Genomic DNA, 20,834 nt, shown 5'->3' with positions numbered 1-20,834 from the left:
GGCTCCACACCATCTTCTGATGTGCAATCCATCAAGTTTCAGGTGCACAAATATATGGATCTTTCAGGCATCCTGCTACACTATTCATAGTTTGTTGTTGTTGTTGTTCCCTTTTGGTTATGGATGCTGAATTGTTTGTTAATCAAAGGGAAGAGAAAAAAGTGATGAGAAACAAAATGGCGGGGAAGTAGGAGGAGGAGGAGACACCCTTTAAACCTGTAACCTAAAGTGAGCTGATTACCTTCCAAAGAACTCCGATCACCCACAAAATCAGCCTGAGATCAGAATTATACATGTCTGGATCTCTACTGGAGCAGAAGACGCCAGTGGGCAGGTAAAGCGAGGTGGGAAAGTTGGACTGATATCCGAAGATAAACAAAAGGGGGAGGGAGCCACCAGAGGCGACCCATTTGAAAGTAATATCCCAATTAGAGAGAGGCCTGCGCCTGGAGACCAGCATTAACTCAGGAGTCTGGTAGAAAGCACTCAAAAAGAGCAAAAGATCCCTGCGGGCAGGGAATTGTGGGAATAGGAGTGTTAGGAACAGGGGCTTAAGTCCCCCGACCCAGGACAGCCACCCCTGGCACAGAGCCAGAGAGAGTGTGGCAGAGAAACCAGGTCTTGGTCCCTGAGACAGGAGCACCTGAGAGTGCCTGGGGCCCAGCTCCCCATGAGGGGCTGTGAGCCTCACCAGCCAACAGAAGCACAACCTTCTTGCAGTCCCATGAGTGCCCTGACCTGCTATCAGAGCCCGAGTCCCGCCCCATGACCTCCACTGAGAGAGGTGAGCACAGGTGCCAGCACAGTACTCTCAGACCCCGAAAGACCAGGCACTCCCAGCCAGGGCCAGTGGGAAAATCTCAGTGTGCAATCACTGCTTAGAACCTATCTAGCAGTCTAGAGCTGCCCAGACAGCAGTCTCTGCCCTGGTTTTGGGTAAAAGCAAAAAATCCTGCGTCCCCAGGGACCGCGACTCAGAAACTGTGCTGCCAGAGGCCAAGGGGGGATTTATTTGGGCTCTGCAGCCAGACTGAGTCTTCTCTCTCAGAGAGAGGTCAGAGTGCAGTTTGATTTCCTCTAAAACTACAAAAAATATCAAAAGAGGTCAAGGTGAGAGGGAAAAAACAAAAGTGAACAAAAATAAAAATCTCAAGAGAACAAAAGTCTGAAAAAAACAGTGTCCTCAGAGTGCATCCCCTTGAGGGGGGCAGGAGGACTTAATTCAGAGAATATCATTGACTGGATGGAACTCAATTACAAGGAAAAGTTCTGAAGGAACTCAAACTCCTGGAAGCTAAAGACCACCTTGCTTAAAAATGCTTTGATCAACCAGGAGATCAAGGAGGAACTGAAACAATTCATGGAAACAAATGACAATGTAGACACTTTGATCCAAAATCTGTGGGATACAGAAAAGGCAGTCCAAAGGGGAAAATACATAGTCATCCAAACCTCCCTCAAAAACATTGAAAAATCCAGAACACAGCAGCTGTCTCTACACCTTAAAGAACTGGAGAATCAACAACAAATCAAACCAACTCCACACATAAGAAAATAAATCATAAAGATTAGAGCTGAGATCGATGAGGTAGAAACCATAGATACAGTAGAACGTATCAATGAAACTACAAGCTATTTTTTTGAAAGAATCAATAAGATCGAAAACCATTGGCCACACTAATCCAAAAGAAAAGAGAGAAAGCTCAAACATAAAATTATGAATGAAAAGGGAGAGATCACAACGAACACCAAGGAAGTAGAAACAATCATCAGAAGTTATTATCAACAGTTATATGCCAATAAGCTAAGCAACCTAGATAAAATGGATGCATTCCTGGAAAACTATAAACTCCCAGAATTGAATCAGGAAGAAATTGACAACCTGAATAGACCAATATCTACTAACGAGATTGAAGTGGTGATCAAAAACCTCCAAAAAACAAGAGCCCAGGACCTGATAGATTCCATGGGGAATTCTAAAAAACTTTCAAAGAAGAAATAACACCTATTCTCCTGAAGCTGTTTCAAAAAATTGAAGCAGAAGGAGATCTTCCTGACTCTTTCTATGAAGTCAGCATTACCCTGATATCCAAACCAGGCAAAGGAGATCACCTACCAAAAAGGAGAATTTCAGACAAATATTACTGATGAATATGGATGCTGAGATTCTCAACAAGATCCTAGCCAACAGGATCCAACAGCACATTAAAAAGTTTATCCACCATGATCAGGTGGGATTCATCCCTGGGCAACGAGGATGGTTCAACATTTGCAAATCAATCAATGTGTTACAACAAATTAATATGAGAAGAGAAAAGAATCACATGGTACTCTCAATTCATGCAGAAAAAGCATTTGACAAAATCCATCATCAGTTCCTGATTAAAACACTTCAAAGTATAGGGATAGAGGGAACATTCCTGAACCTCATCAAATCTATCTATGAAAGACCCACAGCAAATATCATCCTCAATGGGAAAAGCTTGCAGCCTTCCCGTTGAGATCAGGAACAAGACAAGGATGACCACTGTCGCCACACATTTTCAACATACTATTAGAAGTCCTAACAACAGCAATCAGACAACAAAGAGAAATGAAAGGTATCCAAATTGGCAATGAAAAAGTCAAACTCTCTCTCTTTGCAGATGACATGATTCTTTATATGGAAAACCCAAAAGACTCCACCCCCAAACTACTAGAACTCATACAGCAATTCAGCAACGTGGCAGGATACAAAGTCAATGTGCAGAAATCAGTGGCTTTCTTATACACTAACAATGAAAATACAGAAAGGGAAATTAGAGAAGTGATTCCATTTACTATAGCACCAAGAACCATAAGATACCTGGGAATAAACCTAACCAAAGAGGTAAAGGATCTGTACTCAAGGAACTACAGAACACTCATGAAGGAAATTGAAGAAGACACAAAAAGATGGAAGACCATTCAATGCTCTTGGATCGGAAGAATAAACATTGTTAAAATGTCTATACTGCCTAAAGCAATCTATACTTGTAATGCCATTCCGATCAAAATTCCACCAGTATTCTTCAAAGAGCTGGATGATATAATCCAAAAATTTGTATGGAATCAGAAGAGACCCCGAATTGCTAAGAAAAGGTTGAAAAACAAAAATAAAGCTAGGGGCATCGTGTTACCTGATTTCAAGCTTTATTACAAAGCTGTGATCACCAAGACAGCATGGTACCAGCATAAAAACAGACACAAAGACAAGTGGAACAGAGTAGAGAGCCCAGATATGGACCCTCAACTCCATGGTCAATTAATCTTCGACGAAATACGAAAAAATATACAGTGGAAAAAAGACAGTCTCTTCAATAAATGGTGCTGGGAAAACTGGACATCTATGAAGAAGAATGAAATTCGACCATTCTCTTACACCATACACAAAGATAAACTCAAAATGGATAAAAGACCTCAACGTGAGACAGAAACCCATCAGAATCACAGAGGAGAACATAGGCAGTAATTTCTTCGATATCAGGTACAGCAACTTCTTTCAAGATATGTCTCCAAAGGCAAAGGAAACAAAAGCGAAGATGAACTTTTGGGACTTCATCAAAATCAAAAGCTTCTGCACAGCAAAGGAGACAGTCAAGAATGCAAAGAGGCAACCCACGGAATGGGAGAAGATATTTGCAAATGACAGTACAGACAAAATTTTGATATCCAGGATCTCTAAAGAACTCCTCAAACTCAACCCACATGAAACAGGCAAACATATTAAAAAATGGGCAGAAGATATGAACAGACACTTCTCCAATCAAGACACACAAATGGCTATCAGACACATGAAAAAATGTTCATCATCACTAGCCCTCAGGGAGTTTCAAATTAAAACCACATTGAGATATCACCTTACACTAGTTAGAATGGCCAAAATTAACAAAACAGGAAACAACATGTGTTGGAGAGGATGTGGAGAAAGGGCAACCCTCTTCCACTGTTGGTGGGAATGCATGTTGGTGCAGCCTCTTTGGAGTACAGTGTGGAGATTCCTCAAGAAGACAAAAATAGAACTTCCCTAGGACCCTGCCATTACACTCCTGTGTATTTACCCCAAATATACATATGTCGTGAAAAGAAGGGCCATCTGTACTCCAATGTTTATAGCAGCAATGGCCACTGTCGCCAAACTATGGAAAGAACCAAGATGCCCTTCAACGGATGAATGGATAAGGATGATGTGGTCCGTATACACTATGGAGTATTATGCCTCCATCAGAAAGGATGAATACCCAACTTTTGTAGTAACATGGACAGGACTGGAAGAGATTATGCTGAGTGAAATAAGTCAAGCAGAGAGAGTCAATTATCATATGGTTTCACCTATTTGCTGGATTTTGTCAAATGCTTTTTCTGCATCAATTGAGAGGACCATGTGGTTCTTCTCTCTTCTCATATTAATTTGTGGTATCACATTAATTGATTTGCAGATGTTGAACCAACCATGTAGCTCAGGGATGAATCGCACCTGGTCATGGTGGATAAAATTTTTAATGTGCTGTTGGATCCTGTTGGCTAGGTTCTTTTCTCAAAAGCTTTGAGGTCTTAGAATCCATATTCATCAGTGATATTGGTCTAAAATTCACTCTTTGGTAGGGTCTTTCCCTGGTTTGGGGATCAGGGTAATGATGGCTTCATAGAAAGAGTCTGTAAGTTTTCCTTCTGCTTCAATTTTTTGAAACAGCTTCAGGAGAATAGGTGTTATTTCTTCTTTGAAAGTTTGGTCGAATTCCCAGGGAATCTGTCAGGTCCTGGGCTCTTGTTTTTTGGGAGGTTTTTGATCACTCCTTCAATCTTGTTATTAGATATCAGTCTGTTCAGGTTTTCGATTTCTTCCTGGTTCAATTTTGGTAGTTTATAGTTTTCCAGGAATGCATCCATTTCATCTAGGTTGCTAAGCTTATTAACATATAACTGTTGATAATATCTTCTGATGATTGTTTCTACTTCCTTGGTTTTAGTAGTGATCTCTCTCTTTTCATTCATAATTTTATGAATTTGGGCTTTCTCTCTTTTCTTTTGGATTAGGTGGCCAGTGGCTTATCAATCTTATAGATTCTTTCAAAAAACCAGCTTCTAGTTTCATTGATACCTTCTATTGTATCTCTTGTTTCTACCTCATTGTCAATGTCAATGTTTTTATTGACATCGAGTTACCTTTGAAGTCTTTCTTTCTGTAGACTGTCTCTATATTTCCATTCAATGCTATTTCTAGGATTTTTCCTCTTTGATAGAACCCACCTTAATATTTCCTGCAGTGTTGGCTTGGTGGTTGCATTGTCTTTTAAGCCTTGCTAGTCTTGGAAACTCTTTATCTCTCCATCCATTTTAAATGTCAGTCTTGCTGGATAAAGTATTTTGGCTGCATGTTCTTCTCATTTAGTGCCCTAAATATATCTTGCCAGCCTTTTCTTGCTGGCCAGGTCTCTGTGGTCAGGTCTGACGTTATTCTGATGGGCTTCCCTCTGTAAGTAAGGAGCCTCTTTGCCCTGTCAGCTTTCAAGAGATTATACCTACAATTATAATTCCTCAATTTGACTATCAGGTGTCATCATGGTTTTTTTTTTTTTTTTGGAATATATAATCTTGGATATAGACTGTTCAGCCTCTAGTACATGAACGCTGTTTCTATTCACGAGATTGGGAAAATTTTCATGAAGGACTTGTTCCACTATATCTTCTACACTTCTTCCTTTCTCCTCCCTTTCAGGGATTCCAATAATTCAGACGTTGGAATGCTTCATGGCATCATTTATTTCCCTGATTCTGTTTTCGTGGCTTCTAAGCTGTTTGTTCCAGGCTTCCTCCTGATATTTTCTGTTTGTCCTCCAGATCACTAATTCTATCTTCTGTCTCAGTTACCCTAGCTTTGAGAGAGTTTAGATTAGATTGGAACTCATTGAGAGCATTGTGAACCTCCTCCCTGGTAGCTTTAAGCTCTGCCCTAACATTGTGAACATGCTGTCTGGTGGCTTTCAGTTCGGCCCTAATCAATTCCGTTTGGTCATCCATGGATTTCTCCAACCTAGCTATTGCCTGGATAATTGTTAGCCTGAATTCTCTTTCCGAAATATTGTCTATGTTGATAGCCATTAGCTCTGTTGCAGAAGGTCCATCCTCTGTATTTTTCTTCTGTTGGGCATTCCTGCTCCTAGTAATTTTGGTGGGAGATGACTGAACAGATGTAGCTGGATGTATCAACTGTGGGTGCACCCTAGAACACTTCTGAGCAATCAGGATTCCCCACCCAAACAAGAGAAAAGAAAAGAAAAAGAAAAAAATAAGTAAAAAAAAAAAGAAAGTAAAGAAAAAAAGAGAGAGAGAGAGAGAGACAGGAAAGAAAGGGAAGATGAAAAAGAATGTTCAGCTCAGATGGGCCCCAAGGTAAGATTTACGAATAGAAAAACTAAAACAGACAAAAAGACTGATACAAGTATATGACAAGAGAAAAAAAATATATATATGCAAATAAAGGAAGAACCTTGTCAAAAAGAACCCCAAGTGTAAGATTTATATGCTATCAGGACAAACACAGAAACACTGGTGGAAGAAGAAGATGGGAGAGTTCTTATAAATTCTCAGTGTGTGCAAGGAAGGTTGTTTTGATTCTTCCTGGATGTATCTTGATAACTTTGTTAAAGGACTCAACTTTCCTAAGATAAAGGGGATTAAAAATTGGTTTACCTATAGGGGTAATATTGATTGGGGAAAAGGGATTACTTTGAAGTTTAACTCTATATGAATATTAAAGGATAAAAATCAAAAGGAATAAACTAGACTGAACTAATCTAAAATTTAAAAAGAGGGATTAAAAAAATAAAAATGGAAAAGAAAAACATAGGTGTATGTATCAAAAAGTTCAAGTTAGAAGGGTATTATGGAATTTGATGTACTGTACAGCTCGCTGTGATGGTAAATAAGTTTAAAAAATTACCTATGTGTAAAAAAAAATAAATAAACCAGAATAGTGAGAACTAGTGAAAAATAAAAATTTTCCTATGAAGTAGTGGTTGTTCTCTTGTAGTCCTTTCTTTTTTTCTCTCTCTTCTTTTTTCTTTCTTGGTTTGTTTTCTGTGGAGGGGCCTGCCATGTGAGTTGTCAGTCAATGATGTTTCCTGAATTAAGTCCTCCCGCCCCCCTCAATGGGGTGGGCTCTGAGGAAACTGTTTGTTTGTTTGTTTGTTTTCAGGCTTTTGTTCTCTGGCGCTTTTTATGTTTTTTCACTTTTTTTCTCTCACCTTGACAGCTTTTGATGGTTTTTGTAGTGTTAGAGGAAAACAAACCACATCCTGATCTCCCTTTCAGAGAGAAGCTTCAGTCTGGGTGCTTAGTCGAAATAAGTTCCCCCTTTGCCTCTGGCAGAGCAGGTTCCAAGTTGCAGACCCTGGGGACGCAGGATCTTTTGCTTGTACCCAAAGCCAAGGCAGTGGCGGCTGTCTGAGAGCTCCGGACCATCACAGAGGTTTCAAGTAGCAATCGCACACTGAGATTTTCCTGCTGGCCCAGGCCAGGAGTGCCTGCTCTTGCTGGGTTTAAGAGTGCCTGGCTTGCGCACACCTCTTTCAGGGGCGGCTATGGGTCGTGCGCGTGTCTCAGCCACTGAGAACGGGGCGCATGTCCAAAAGCACCAGGCTGGGCTTTTGCACACCTCTGTAAAGGGAGAGTTTGGGGTGCTTAGCTTAGGCTCTGAAACAATGGCGCGGTTCAAAGAGTGCCGGCAGGGCCTTTGTAATGCTCTCAGGAGAGAATGAGGGACATGCGTGTCAAATATATCAGGCTTTGTAGCAGTGCTTGTGTGTTGTGCCCACCTGCGTGGCTCCCATCCCCTCACAGGAGCCATAACCCATGCATTCTCTGGCGTGCTGGCACCTAGGGACCAAGACCTGGTTTCTCCGCCGCACTCTCTCTACCTCAGCACCAGGGGAGGCTGTCCTGGGACCAGCGATTTAAGCCCCTGTCCCTAGCAGCCCTGATTCCCACAATTTCCCGCTGTGATCCTTTGCTCTTTTGGAGTGCTTTCAACCAGTCTCCAAGTTAATGCTGGTCCCCAGACACAGGGCACTCTTGTTCGTATTGGGGTATTTCTTTCCAACTGGTCGCCTCTGGTGGTTCCCTCCCCCTTTTGTTTATCTTCTGTTATCAGTCCCCATTATCACTCCTCTTTACCTGCCCACTGGCATCTTCTGCCCCTTTAGAGATCCAGACGTATATAATTCTGATCTCAGGCTGATTTCATGGGTGAATGGAGTTTTTTGGTAGGTAATCAGCTCACTTTGGGATACAAGTTGAAAAGGTGCCTCCTCCTACTTCCCTGCCATCTTGTCCCCCTCTAGATTTTTCAATATTTTTTGAGAGAGGCTTGAATGGCTATGTATTTCCCCCTTAGGACCGCCTTTGCTGTATCCCATAAGTTTTGGACCAAAGTGTCTTCATTCTCATTGGTTTCCATGAATTATTTCAGTTCTTCTTTGATCTCCTAGTTTATCCAAGCATTCTTAAGCAAGGTGTACTTCAGCTTCTAGGTGTTTGAGTTCCTTTGGAACTGTTCCTTGTGATTGAGCTCCAGTTTCAAAGCATTGTGATCTGAGAATATGAAGGGAATGATCTCAGTCTCATGGTATCAGTTTAGTCCTGATTAGTGACCCAGTATGTGCTCTATTCTAGAGAAGGTTCCATGTGCAATTGAGAAAAATTAGTATTCTGTTGTTTTAGGGTAAAATGTTCTGTATATATCTATGAGGTCCATCTGGCCCAATGTGTCATTCAATACTCTTGTTTCTTTATGGATTTTCTGCTTTGCTGATTTGTCTATTTTGAGAGAGGTGCGTTAAGATCTCCAACTATTAATGTATTCATATCAATATGACTCTATCTTGATTAACAGTTTGAGATCAGGAACACAACAAGGATGCCCACTCTCACCACTCTTGTTCAACATAGTATTAGAAGTCCTAGTGGGCGCCTGGGTGGCTCAATGGGTTAAGCTGATGCCTTTGGCTCAGGTCATGATCTCAGGGTCCTGGGATCAAGTCCTGCATCGGGCTCTCTGCCAGGCAGGGAGCCTGCTTCCTCCTCTCTCTCTCTCTCTCTGCCTGCCTCTCTGCCTACTTGTGATCTCTCTCTGTCAAATAAATAATAAAAATAAAAATCTTAAAAAAAAGAAGTCCTAGCAACAGCAATCAGACAACAAAGAGAAATACAAGGTATCCAAATTGGCAATGAAGTCAAACTTTCTCTCTTCGCAGATGACATGATTCCTTATATGGAAAATCCAAAAGACTCCGCCCCCAAACTACTAGAACTCATACAACAATTCAGCAACGTGTCAGGATACAAAGTCAAGGTACAGAAATCAGTGGCTTTCTTAAACACTAACAATGAAAATACATAAGGGGAAAGTAGAGAATCGATTCCATTTACTATAGCACCAAGAACCATAATATAACTGGGAATAAACCTAACCAAAGAGGTAAAAGATCTATACTCGAGGAAATGCAGAACACTCCTAAAAGAAATTTAAAAAGACACAAAAAGATGGAAGACCATTCAATGCTCTTGGATCAGAAGAATAAACATTGTTAAAATGTCTCTACTGGCTAGAGCAACCTATCCTTTTAACCCCATTCTGATCAAAATTCCACCAGAATTTTTCAAAGAGCTGGAGCAAATAATCCAAAAATTTGTATGGAATCAGAAGAGACCCCGAATCGCTAAGGAAATGTTGAAAAACAAAAATAAAACTGGGAGAATCACGTTCCCTGTTTTCAAGCTTTACTGTAAAGCTGTGATCACCAGGACAGCATGGTACTGGCATAAAACAGACACATAAACAAGTGGAACAGTGTAGAGAGCATATATATGGACCCTCAACTCGATGGTCAAATAATCTTCGACAAAACAGGAAAAAATATACAGTGGGAAAAAAATTCTCTTCAATAAATGGTGGTGGGAAAACTGGACAGCTATATGTAGAAGAATGAAACTTGAACATTCTCTTACACCGTACACAAAGATAAACTCAAAATGGATAAAAGGCCTCAACATGAGACAGGAATGCATCAGAATCACAGAGGAGAACATAGGCAGTAATCTCTTCGATATCAGCCACAGCAACTTCTTTCAAGATATGTCTCCAAAGGCAAAGGAAACAAAAGCGAAAATGAACTTTTGGGACTTCATCAAGATCAAATTCTTCTGCACAGCAAAGGAAACAGTCAACGAATCAAAGAGTCCACCCACGGAATGGGAGAAGACATTTGCAAATGACAGTACAGACAAAAGGTTGATATCTAGAATCTCTAAAGAACTCCTCGAACTCAACACACACAAAACAGACAATCATATTAAAAAAATGGGCAGAAGTTATGAATAGACACTTCTCCAATGAAACTTAGAAATGGCTATCAGACACATGAAAAAATGTTCATCATCACTAGCCATCAGTGAGATTCAACTTAAAACTACATTGAGATACCAACTTACATCACTTAAAATGGCCAAATTAGCAAGATAGGAAACAACATGTGTTGGAGAGGATATGGAGAAAGGGGAACCCTGTTACACTTTTGGTGGGAATGTAAGTTGGTGTAGTCACTTTGGAGAACAGTGTGGAGATTCCTCAAGAAATTGAAAATAGAGATTCCCTGTGACCCTGCCATTATACTACTGGGTATTTATCCCAAAGATACAGATGTAGTGAGAAGAAGGGCCATCTGTAACCCAATGTTTATAGCAGCAATGGCCAAATGGTCGCCAAATTGTGGAAAGAACCAAGATGCCCTTCAACAGACAAATGGATAAGGAAGATGTGGTCCATATACACTATGGAGTATTATGCCTCCATCAGAAAGGATGAACACCCAAATTTCGTAGCAACATGGATGGGACTGGAAGAGATTATGCTGAGTGAAATAAGTCAAGCAGAGAGAGTCAATTATCATATGGTTTCACTTATTTGTGGAGCATAACAAATAGCATGGAGGACAAGGGGAGATGGAGCGGAGAAGGGAGTTGGGGGAAATTGGAAAAAGAGGTGAACCATGAGAAACTATGGACTCTGTAAATCAATCTGAGGGGTTTGAAATGGCAGGGTTTGGACGTTTGGGGGAACCAGGTTGTGGGTATTAGAGAGAGCACAGATTGCATGGAGCACTGGGGTGGTGCAAAAACAATGATTACTGCTGTGCTGAAAAGAAATAAAAAATTTATATAAAAACTTTTGATCTTGATGAAATCCCAATAGTTCATTTTTGCCCTTGCTTCCCTTGCCTTTGGCGATGTTCCTAGGAAGATGTTGCTGCGGCTGAGGTCGAAGAGGATGCTGCCTGTGTTCTCCTCAAGGATTTTGATGGATTCCTTTCACACATTGAGGTCCTTCATCCATTTTGAGTCTATTTTCGTGTGTGGTGTAAGGAAATGGTCCAATTTCATTTTTCTGCATGTGGCTGTCCAATTTTTCCAACACCATTTATTGAAGAGGCTGTCTTTTTCACAGCAAAGGAAACAGTTAACAAAATCAAAAGACAACTGACAGAATGGGAGAAGATATTTGCAAACGACATATCAGATAAAGGACTAGTGTCCAAAATCTATAAAGAACTTAGCAAACTCAACACCCAAAGAACAAATAATCCAATCAAGAAATGGGCAGAGGACATGAACAGACATTTCTGCAAAGAAGACATCCAGATGGCCAACAGACACATGAAAAAGTGCTCCATATCATTCGGCATCAGGGAAATACAAATCAAAACCACAATGAGATATCACCTCACACCAGTCAGAATGGCTAAAATCAACAAGTCAGGAAATGACAGATGCTGGCGAGGATGCGGAGAAAGGGGAACCCTCCTACACTGTTGGTGGGAATGCAAGCTGGTGCAACCACTCTGGAAAACAGCATGGAGGTTCCTCAAAATGTTGAAAATAGAATTGCCCTATGACCCAGCAATTGCACTATTGGGTATTTACCCTAAAGATACAAATGTAGTGATCCAAAGGGGCACGTGCACCCGAATGTTTATAGCAGCAATGTCAACAATAGCCAAACTATGGAAAGAACCTAGATGTCCATCAACAGATGAATGGATCAAGAAGACGTGGTATATATACACAATGGAATACTATGCAGCCATCAAAAGAAATGAAATCTTGCCATTTGTGACAACATGGATGGAACTAGAGTGTATCATGCTTAGCGAAATAAGTCAAGCAGAGAAAGACAACTATCATATGATCTCCCTGATATGAGGAAGTGGTGATGCAACATGGGGGCTTAAGTGGGTAGGAGAAGAATCCATGAAACAAGATGGGATTGGGAGGGAGACAAACCATAAGTGACTCTTAATCTCACAAAACAAGCTGAGGGTTGCTGGGGGAAGGGGGGTTGGGAGAAGGGGGTGGGGTTATGGACATTGGGGAGGGTATGTGCTTTGGTGAGTGTTGTGAAGTGTGTAAACCTGGCGATTCACAAACCTCTACCCCTGGGGATAAAAATATATGTTTATAAAAAATTAAAAATTTAAAAATAAATAAATAAAATAAAATAAATTAATTTAAATAAAAGAATTCTGTGCCAACATCATAGACCTAAATGAAGAATTCTCACTCAGAAAAATGACTGGAAGACTGACAGAGTGAAGGCGTCTCGAGATGCTTGGAAAACACTAGAAAGATGGAGCAAAGAGGGCCCCGTATCAGTCATGAAGGAGTTGACATTTCCCACCCAGTAGTGCCCTCTGCAGTAGATCCTAATCACCTTTGCTCTTGTGGCCCTCCCCAGCCCCCACACCATCTGCAGTGTCTCCATGACTTTCACTGCAGGAGCCTCTGTTGTGTTTGTCATCATTCTGCTGTTGCTTGCTTTGCAGAGAACGCTGGCAGTTCTCCCATCTCAGGTAACCAACAGTCATGGCTGAGGGACGCAACTCTGCTCCATCATCCCAGAAGAAGCTGTGTTTGTGCCATCTTAAAGGGCTGTGAATGCCCCTAACTCTGAGTATCCCAGAACCCTGAAGTCATTGCTTGACCATGAATGTTGGAATCCCAGACTCTGGCTCTGTGACACCTCCCCATGTTCCCACGCTCCAGATGTCAGCTCCACCATGTTTCAGGCAGCAGGGTCAGTGTCACGGCAACATAGCCAGTGCCCAGACTTCAGAGCTGCAGAACTAATGAGCATTCATGCTCCAGGCCCCAATACTGTGGCTATTTCAGCCATCAGACACCAGGGCAACCCCCAAGGGGAAAGATCTCTAAGAAACTACCTAAATTTATGACTGAAGGAACTAAAAATAACAAATTAAGCCCGAATTTACCACAAGTGAGGATAACCAAGGTCAGTAAAGAAATACATCAAATGGGATGCCTGGGTGGCCCAGTCGTTAAACATCTGCCTTTTGCTCAGGTACTTATCCCAGGGTCCTGGAAGGAAGCTTGATTCTTCCTCTCCAACACCCCCTGCTTCTGTTCCTTCTCTCTCTATGTCTCTTTCTGGCAAATAAATAAGATCTTTAAAAAAAAGAAATAAGTCAAATGGAGGCTAGAAATACACTAGGAAAAAAAAAAAACCTGACAAAACTTTAGATAGACAAATGAAACAGAGAATATCCCCATAAAATCCAAATTGAAAGAGGAGACAGATACTACAGATACTTACAACAGATACTACAGATATACAAAAGCACTATTTTTGATTGCCCATAGCTGTATAATTGTTGAGGTTTTGTTTGTCCTCCTATATTCATCATATAAACACTTGTTTTTTTCTTAGGAACCTAAAACTGCACATTTATACAACATTGTTGCATTTATTTTCCCAATGCAGTATTTTTCTCACATCATTTACTAATCCATTCATTAATCCATTCATACTGTCCTTATTGAGGTTGTCTTACAAGAAATGGGCTCAATATTTTAGATACAATATTAATAGAACTAGCATAGTTCCAGGTCTCATTTAAAGTTTAGCTTATTTGGGAAAACTCATATTACAAATTAATGTAAATATTATGACTTTACCAATACAATAACATTATTATGGATTTGCCTAGAGAAGAATAGTAGTAAGAATCTGGTTATGTTTATAGAAGAAAGGTTTTGTTCAGGTCATGTGAGGCTTTAAACTGGTAAACGTGGTAGAATGCAGTGAGAAAATTCCAGGCAAAGAGAAATTAGGTGCACTAAGTATAAGTTGAAAAGTTTAAAGATATGTAAAGAACTAAATAAATTCCAATACAGATGGTGAGGGAAATGAGACAGAAAACAAGGACCTAGAAGAAAGAGAAAATTATTACAAAGGGCTACCATTAGGAGAATTGGGGAAAATCAGAGGGGGGGAAGAAACACGAGAGACTGTGGACTCTGAGAAATAAACTGAGGGTTTTAGAAGGGAAAGGATGAGGGGTTGGATGAGCCTTGTGGTGAGTATTAAGGAGGGCACGAATTTCATGGAGCACTGGGGGTGGTGTATAAATGATGAATCTTGGAACACTAAAAAATAAAATAAAATTTTAAAAAATAGAGAAAAACAAACAAACAAAAAAAAAGGGCTACCAAAACTCTGTAATTCATCCTAGAGGCTAAAATACAACCCATTATTTGATAAAGAGAGTTTATTAAACACTCAAAGAAAAGATTATCATGGTTTTTTTATCTGAAATACCATATAGCTGCATGATCGGAAACCATCGGTCTATTGATTAGGTAACCTAACTATAGTTTCTGTTTCTATGTATAACCAGTTCTCTTACTTGTAAAAAAGGTAATTTATCATAATGGAATATTTTTGGAGAAGATTTTTCAAACATTTCAGTTTTCACTCCCTTCACCTATGAGCCTCTGCACTATTCCTTAGGTTGGCTAATTGAATTTAAATAAACAAAACAAAATAAAATTCTCCTTCTTTTTGATTTCTATCATTTTCTAAGTTTTTTTTTTTAATTTAAATTAAATTTGGGGTGCCTGGTGGCTTAGCTGGTTAAGCATTTGTCTTTGACTCAGATCATGATCCTGGGATCAATCCTGTGTGTCATCAACTCCTTGCTCATCAGAGAGTCAGCTTCTTCCTCTCCCTCCCTCTCTACTCTTGTCCTCTCTCTCTTTCACTGGAAAATAAACAAAATCTTTAAAAAACAAAATAAATATAATTAATTAATTAATTAATATATAGTGTATTATTATTTTCAGAGTTAGAGTTCAGTGATTTATTAGTTGCATATTCAAAGATTTTTAAAGTACGAAAATGCAGTTTCCTTACTCTATATTCAAAACCACAAATGAACATATGTGTAAAAAAATGTTTTTAAACATATTTATGTCTTATCACTCTGACTAAATTATAGCCTCTGATTAAGGCATCAGTGACTCAAATATATGTTAGCACTCAATAAATTTTAGTAATTTATTTTATAATTATTTTAATTTAATTATTTAATTTAATATCATTATTTAATATACTTTAATGCAAATTAAATTTATATTTACTGTATATTATTTAATATTTAATTTTAATAATATGATATTGGTATTTAATGAATTAAATTTATATTTATAATATAATGTGATTTAATATAAATTAGATTTAAATTTTAAGGCATTTTAACACTTTTTATGGTGTGTCTTATATTAATTGTATAAACTAAATACCACAAGTGAACAATAATATTACATTTCTCATCATATTATTATTATAAGGGTAAGAGAGATAATATGTGGAAAAATGTTGAAAGAGTGCCTAATACATAAGCATTCGTAAAACACAGAACTTATGCTAATTATGACAATGATGTTAAAAGTGACAACTTGGCTCCTAAATCAATAATAATGAATCGTACTGTATACTTTTAATGATTCATTGTGATCCAAAGTACATCTATAGAAGTCGTTATTTCTTTTTTGGGGGGGCAGGGGGTACATATTTTATGGAAGATTTTTTTCCCACTTTGTTAAACTTGGGAAACTTGTTTTATTTTGTTTTGTTTTTCCCTGCAGACCACTTATCCTAGAAGCCCTGCCTCCAGGGGAGAAGCAATGATGAGCTCAGGCTTTAATCCTCTTTCCAAATTGCAGTGACTTAGGGAGATGATCCTACAAATTTCATAGTCTTGATCATCTTTCCTACAATGCAAGAGAAGAGGCCCCATCATCACCTAATTAAGCTGTTACGAGCTATTCTATAGCCATGAATGTATTCTCCCTGCTTTGTTTCCCAGAATTCTAGGACCATCAGAAAAAGCAACAACAGCAAGAACAACAGCAGCAGCTAATTTCCAGAAGGGATTCCAACTATGGATCTCATTCAAACCATGTAGCTGTAACAAGAGAGACACTGTTCAAATTTAAAAAGATTAATGTAAACGTTAATGCAAAATTTGAGGCATATTTCAGCAGGTAAGTAACGACCTCACCATACAGTTAACCCTTGAGCATTCTGTCTTATGATTCTTTAATAATAGGTTGTTCTCTCCTCCAGCTTTCTTTATTGTAGGAGACCAGTATATAATGCATACAACATGCAGAATGTGTATTAATTACCTGCTTCTGTTATCAGCGAGGCTTCCTGTCAATAGTAGGCTACTAGTAGTTCTGTTTTGGATAGTCAAAAATCATACATGGATTTTCAACTGCATGAAGGGTGAGCACTTCTAACTTCTGCTTTTCCCAATGGTCTACTGTATTATTAGTTCTTAAAAATTTTTTGCACTCATTTATTATTTTTTTCTCATGTTCTCCATTAGTATGATTTCCTCCTTTCCCCACTCTTCTTTTCAATTAACTGAAGCATTATGCAAAATTTTGCCATTAACCAAATGGGTCTTTACGTGTCTTCTCTAGATGGTTGTTTCTGCCATTCCTGCAGCTTCCAGCATTTCTCATAGTGCTTTCATAGTGCTATTTTTCTCAAATTCAAACCACTCTTTATTTAACTACAGAAAGAACATGTCCCAGTGATACTCCAGAGTCCAAAATAATCTTTCCCTTCTCCAAATGCATCCCATTGTCTTTCCTCTGGCCCAGTAATAGACAAACAGTGTAATTAAGGCCCTTCACACAATGTCACCATATTAAAAGTTTGTTATCTTGATAACCAATTCATGCAATATAATTCTAAAAGATTATTTTATGGAACTATAGATAAAGTACTAACTTGGATACAAAATGATGACATTTATCCTTTTCATTTTTAATTGCATATGTCAGGAAATCATTACTATTCCTGATCCTTTAAATGTATAATAATGAAATGAATGAAAGAAGGAGTTAATATCTTGTTCAAGAAAGAAAGCAAATTGAAGTCAGAAAACCCGGAATATTGTCTCACTTCTACCACTGAGACTCTATGGACTCTGACAAATTTTATCTCACCCCTCCAAGCCTCACCCATCAATCTATGAAAGATGAAGAATAAAACACTTTTTTAAAATTAACTCTCAAGCATCTCTTAATATTGAACTTTTCTATATCTTGTCATATGGGATATGGACTGTATTTCATCCTGAATCACCTAGGTTTATGGAGCAATATAGAAACTCCCAAGCAATCATATCAGGATGTAAGTAAGAAAGTCCCTTCTCCACCATGTTTGCTGCTTGCTTGTGTATGTCTGTTAAAAATTCTAGAATGAAATAAGCTACCTTTTGCAAGAGCTGCTTTTTCTCAGCCAGTGAAAATTCAAAAGTTCAATATTTTTAAAGTGCTTGCTAAGCATATACTCTCTCTGGCTGAATTCTGGCATAAACAGTAAATAGTGATAAATTAAGTTATATTTCATGCTTTCCCAAGCCCTTTTATTAATATTACCTGAGGTAATCTCATTTACTCTGGAGACTGATTTCTTACAAAGACTATGTAAACCTGATTTCATATTGTTCAAAACCAGTTGGATAATGTGGAGGTTGGAGCCAGTAAGTCAGAAATCATGAACTTTTTGGAAAATATTTATGTTACATAATTAAATTCACTTAGTTTTGAACAGTATCATGGCACATGTAAAATAATGCACTTAGCTCAAAAGGCATTCTTTTAAATACAATTTTATAGAGAATTAAATTTTTCCAAAACTCTGTTAGCATCTTGAAAAGTGCCATGTCATCCTTGGGGCACCAGGATTGTTCAGTGGTTAGACCTCTGCCTTTAATCAGGTCATTACATCCTTGATGGTTTAATGACACACAATAAGGAATCTATTTCAAAAGGAAAGTTGACAAGAATCAGCTATATATTACTTGATCCATTATTAGGTTCCCAGCTGTAATAAGTGAGTGTCCCAGCTGAGGACTTAAATCTTACACAATTTATCTCAGTAGAGACTTAGAAACTGAAAATAAAATTATGTGTCTGCTTTGGCAACAACAACAACAACAAAAACTAATGAATATTGACAAGGTATATCCATGGTTAAGATGCAAGAATTAATTACAAAAGGACTTTCTGCTATTCCAGGTTAAACTGGGGACATTATGGATTATAGAAATAGGACCAGAGTCACTGAGTTCATACTTCTGGGGTTTCAGACTGAAAAAGAGGTAGAAATACTTATTTTTTCTGCATTCCTGCTCATGTACATGATATCTCTGATTGGCAACACCATGATCATCCTTTTGGTGTGTGTTGACTACCGCCTGCATTCACCCATGTATCTTTTTGTAGCCAATCTTTCTTTCCTTGAAGTTGCCATCACCTCCACTGTGGTACCTAAGATGCTAGCAAACACATTCTCCCTCACCAAGGCAATATCCTTCATTGGATGTCTCACACAATCTATTTTCTACTTCCTTCTGGGATCCACAGAATTCTTCATCCTGGCTGTCATGTCATTTGATCGGTATATTGCCATCTGCAACCCACTGAGGTATACCATCATCATGAACACACAGACATGCATAATGTTACTTGTGGGGTCCTATATAGGTGCATTTTTGTCAATGTTATCTCCATCCATCCTAACTGCCCCGTTAATCTTTTGTGGACCAAATAAAATCCATCATTTCTTCTGTGACCGAGCCCCCATGCTACAGCTGGCCTGTACAGACATCTCTCTAGCTGAGGTGGCTGATTTTATCTCCTCTGCTGTGTTGCTCCTGGGCTCCTTGCTCCTGACAGGAGTGTCTTACACCTACATTGTTATTACTATCCTTAGAATTCCTACTGTGCAGGGACAGCAGAAGGCCTTCTCTACTTGTGTTTCACACATCACAGTGGTTACAATTTATTATGGAAGTTCCATATTCCTCTATGTTCGTCCAAAGAAAGGCAATGCAATGAGCATTAACAAATTTGCCACAGTGATGAACACAGTTGTAACACCAATGCTGAACCCTTTCATCTACAGCCTTCGAAATGAGAAAGTCAAAGAATCCCTGAGAGACACCACCAGTAAATACATAGGTATGCTAATAAATGTAAGACCTCAAAAGTGATATTTTTATAGAATTCGGTTATTTGCGTGCTTGACAATGAAATCGTTCTTTGTGATTAATTATGTAAATGCTTTATTTTACATAAGGATGAAATATACACAAAGAAATGGTCTTAAATATCCATATATATATTCTAAAGCAGAATTTCCTGATGTAGATCCAGTGTTCGGGGAGGGTCTTAAAATCTTTTAGAGACTCTATGGTCAAATAATCTTTGGCAAAACAGAAAAAAATATACAGCAGAAAAAAGACAGTCTCTTCAATAAATGGTGCTGGGAAAACGGGACAGCTATATGTGGAAGAATGAAACTCAACCATTCTCTTATGCCGTACACAAAGATAAACTCAATATGGATAAAAGACCTCAACATAAGACAGGAATCCATCAGAATCACAGAGGAGAACATAGGCAGTAATCTTTTTGATATCAGCCACAGCAACTTCTTTCAAGATATGTCTCCAAAGGCAAAGGAAACAAAAGCAAAAATGAACTTTAGGGACTTCATCAAGATCAAAAGCTTCTGCACAGCAAAGGAAACAGTCAACAAAACAAAGAGTCAACCCACGGAATGGGAGAAGATATTTGCAAATGACAGTGCAGACAAAATGTTGATATCCAGGATCTATAATGAACTCCTCACACTCAACACACACAAAACAGACAATCATATAAAAAAAAATGGGCAGAAGATATGAACAGACAGTTCTCCAATTAAGACATACAAATGGCTATCAGACACATGAAAAAATGTTCATCATCACTAGCCATCAGTGAGATTCAAATTAAAACTACATTGAGATACCACCTTACACCACTTAAAAATGGCCAAAATTAGCAAAATAGGAAACAACATGTGTTGGAGAGGATGCAGAGAAAGGGGAATCCTGTTACACTTTTGGTGGGAATGCAAGTTGGTGCCGCCTCTTTGGAAAACAGTGTGGAGATTCCTCAAAAATTTAAAAATAGAACTTCCCTATGACCCTGCCATTGCACTCCTGGGTATTTACCCCAAAGATACAGATGTAGTGAAAAGAAGGGCCATCTGTACCCCAATGTTTACCGCAGCAATGGCCACCGTCACCAAACTGTGGATGCCCTTCAATGGACAAATGGATAAGGAAGATGTGGTCCATATACACTATGGAGTATTATGCATCCATCAGAAAGGACGAATACCCAACTTTTGTAGCAACATGGACGGGACTGGAAGAGATTATGCTGAGTGAAATAAGTCAAGCAGAGAGAGTCAAGTATCATATGATTTCACTTATTTGTGGAGCATAACAAATAGCATGGAGGACAAGGGGAGATTGAGAAGAGAGGGGAGTTGAGGGAAATTGGAAGGGGAGGTGAACCATGAGAGACTATGGACTCTGAAAAACAATCTG

At 38.9% G+C, this 20,834-nt stretch overlaps 1 protein-coding gene across 1 annotated transcript; it reads left to right on the top strand.

The window, feature by feature from the left end:
• The first annotated feature begins 18,485 nt into the window (after positions 1–18,485).
• LOC123393810 (olfactory receptor 6M1-like) lies at positions 18,486–19,445 on the top strand. The gene has a single exon (XM_045086940.1). It carries the CDS (start codon positions 18,486–18,488, stop codon positions 19,443–19,445), a length of 960 nt encoding a protein of 319 aa, XP_044942875.1.
• The last annotated feature ends 1,389 nt before the right edge of the window (positions 19,446–20,834 follow it).

Source organism: Mustela putorius, unplaced genomic scaffold (assembly GCF_011764305.1).
Source record: "Mustela putorius furo isolate JIRA1106 unplaced genomic scaffold, ASM1176430v1.1 tig00001009_pilon_pilon_pilon, whole genome shotgun sequence".
Classification (NCBI taxonomy): Eukaryota; Metazoa; Chordata; class Mammalia; order Carnivora; family Mustelidae; genus Mustela; species Mustela putorius.
This window is presented reverse-complemented; position numbering and strand designations above follow the sequence as displayed.

Bases quoted from the DNA above. Each gene is read 5' to 3' on its own strand.
- LOC123393810 (XM_045086940.1), top strand. From the start codon at position 18,486: ATGGATTATAGAAATAGGACCAGAGTCACTGAGTTCATACTTCTGGGG.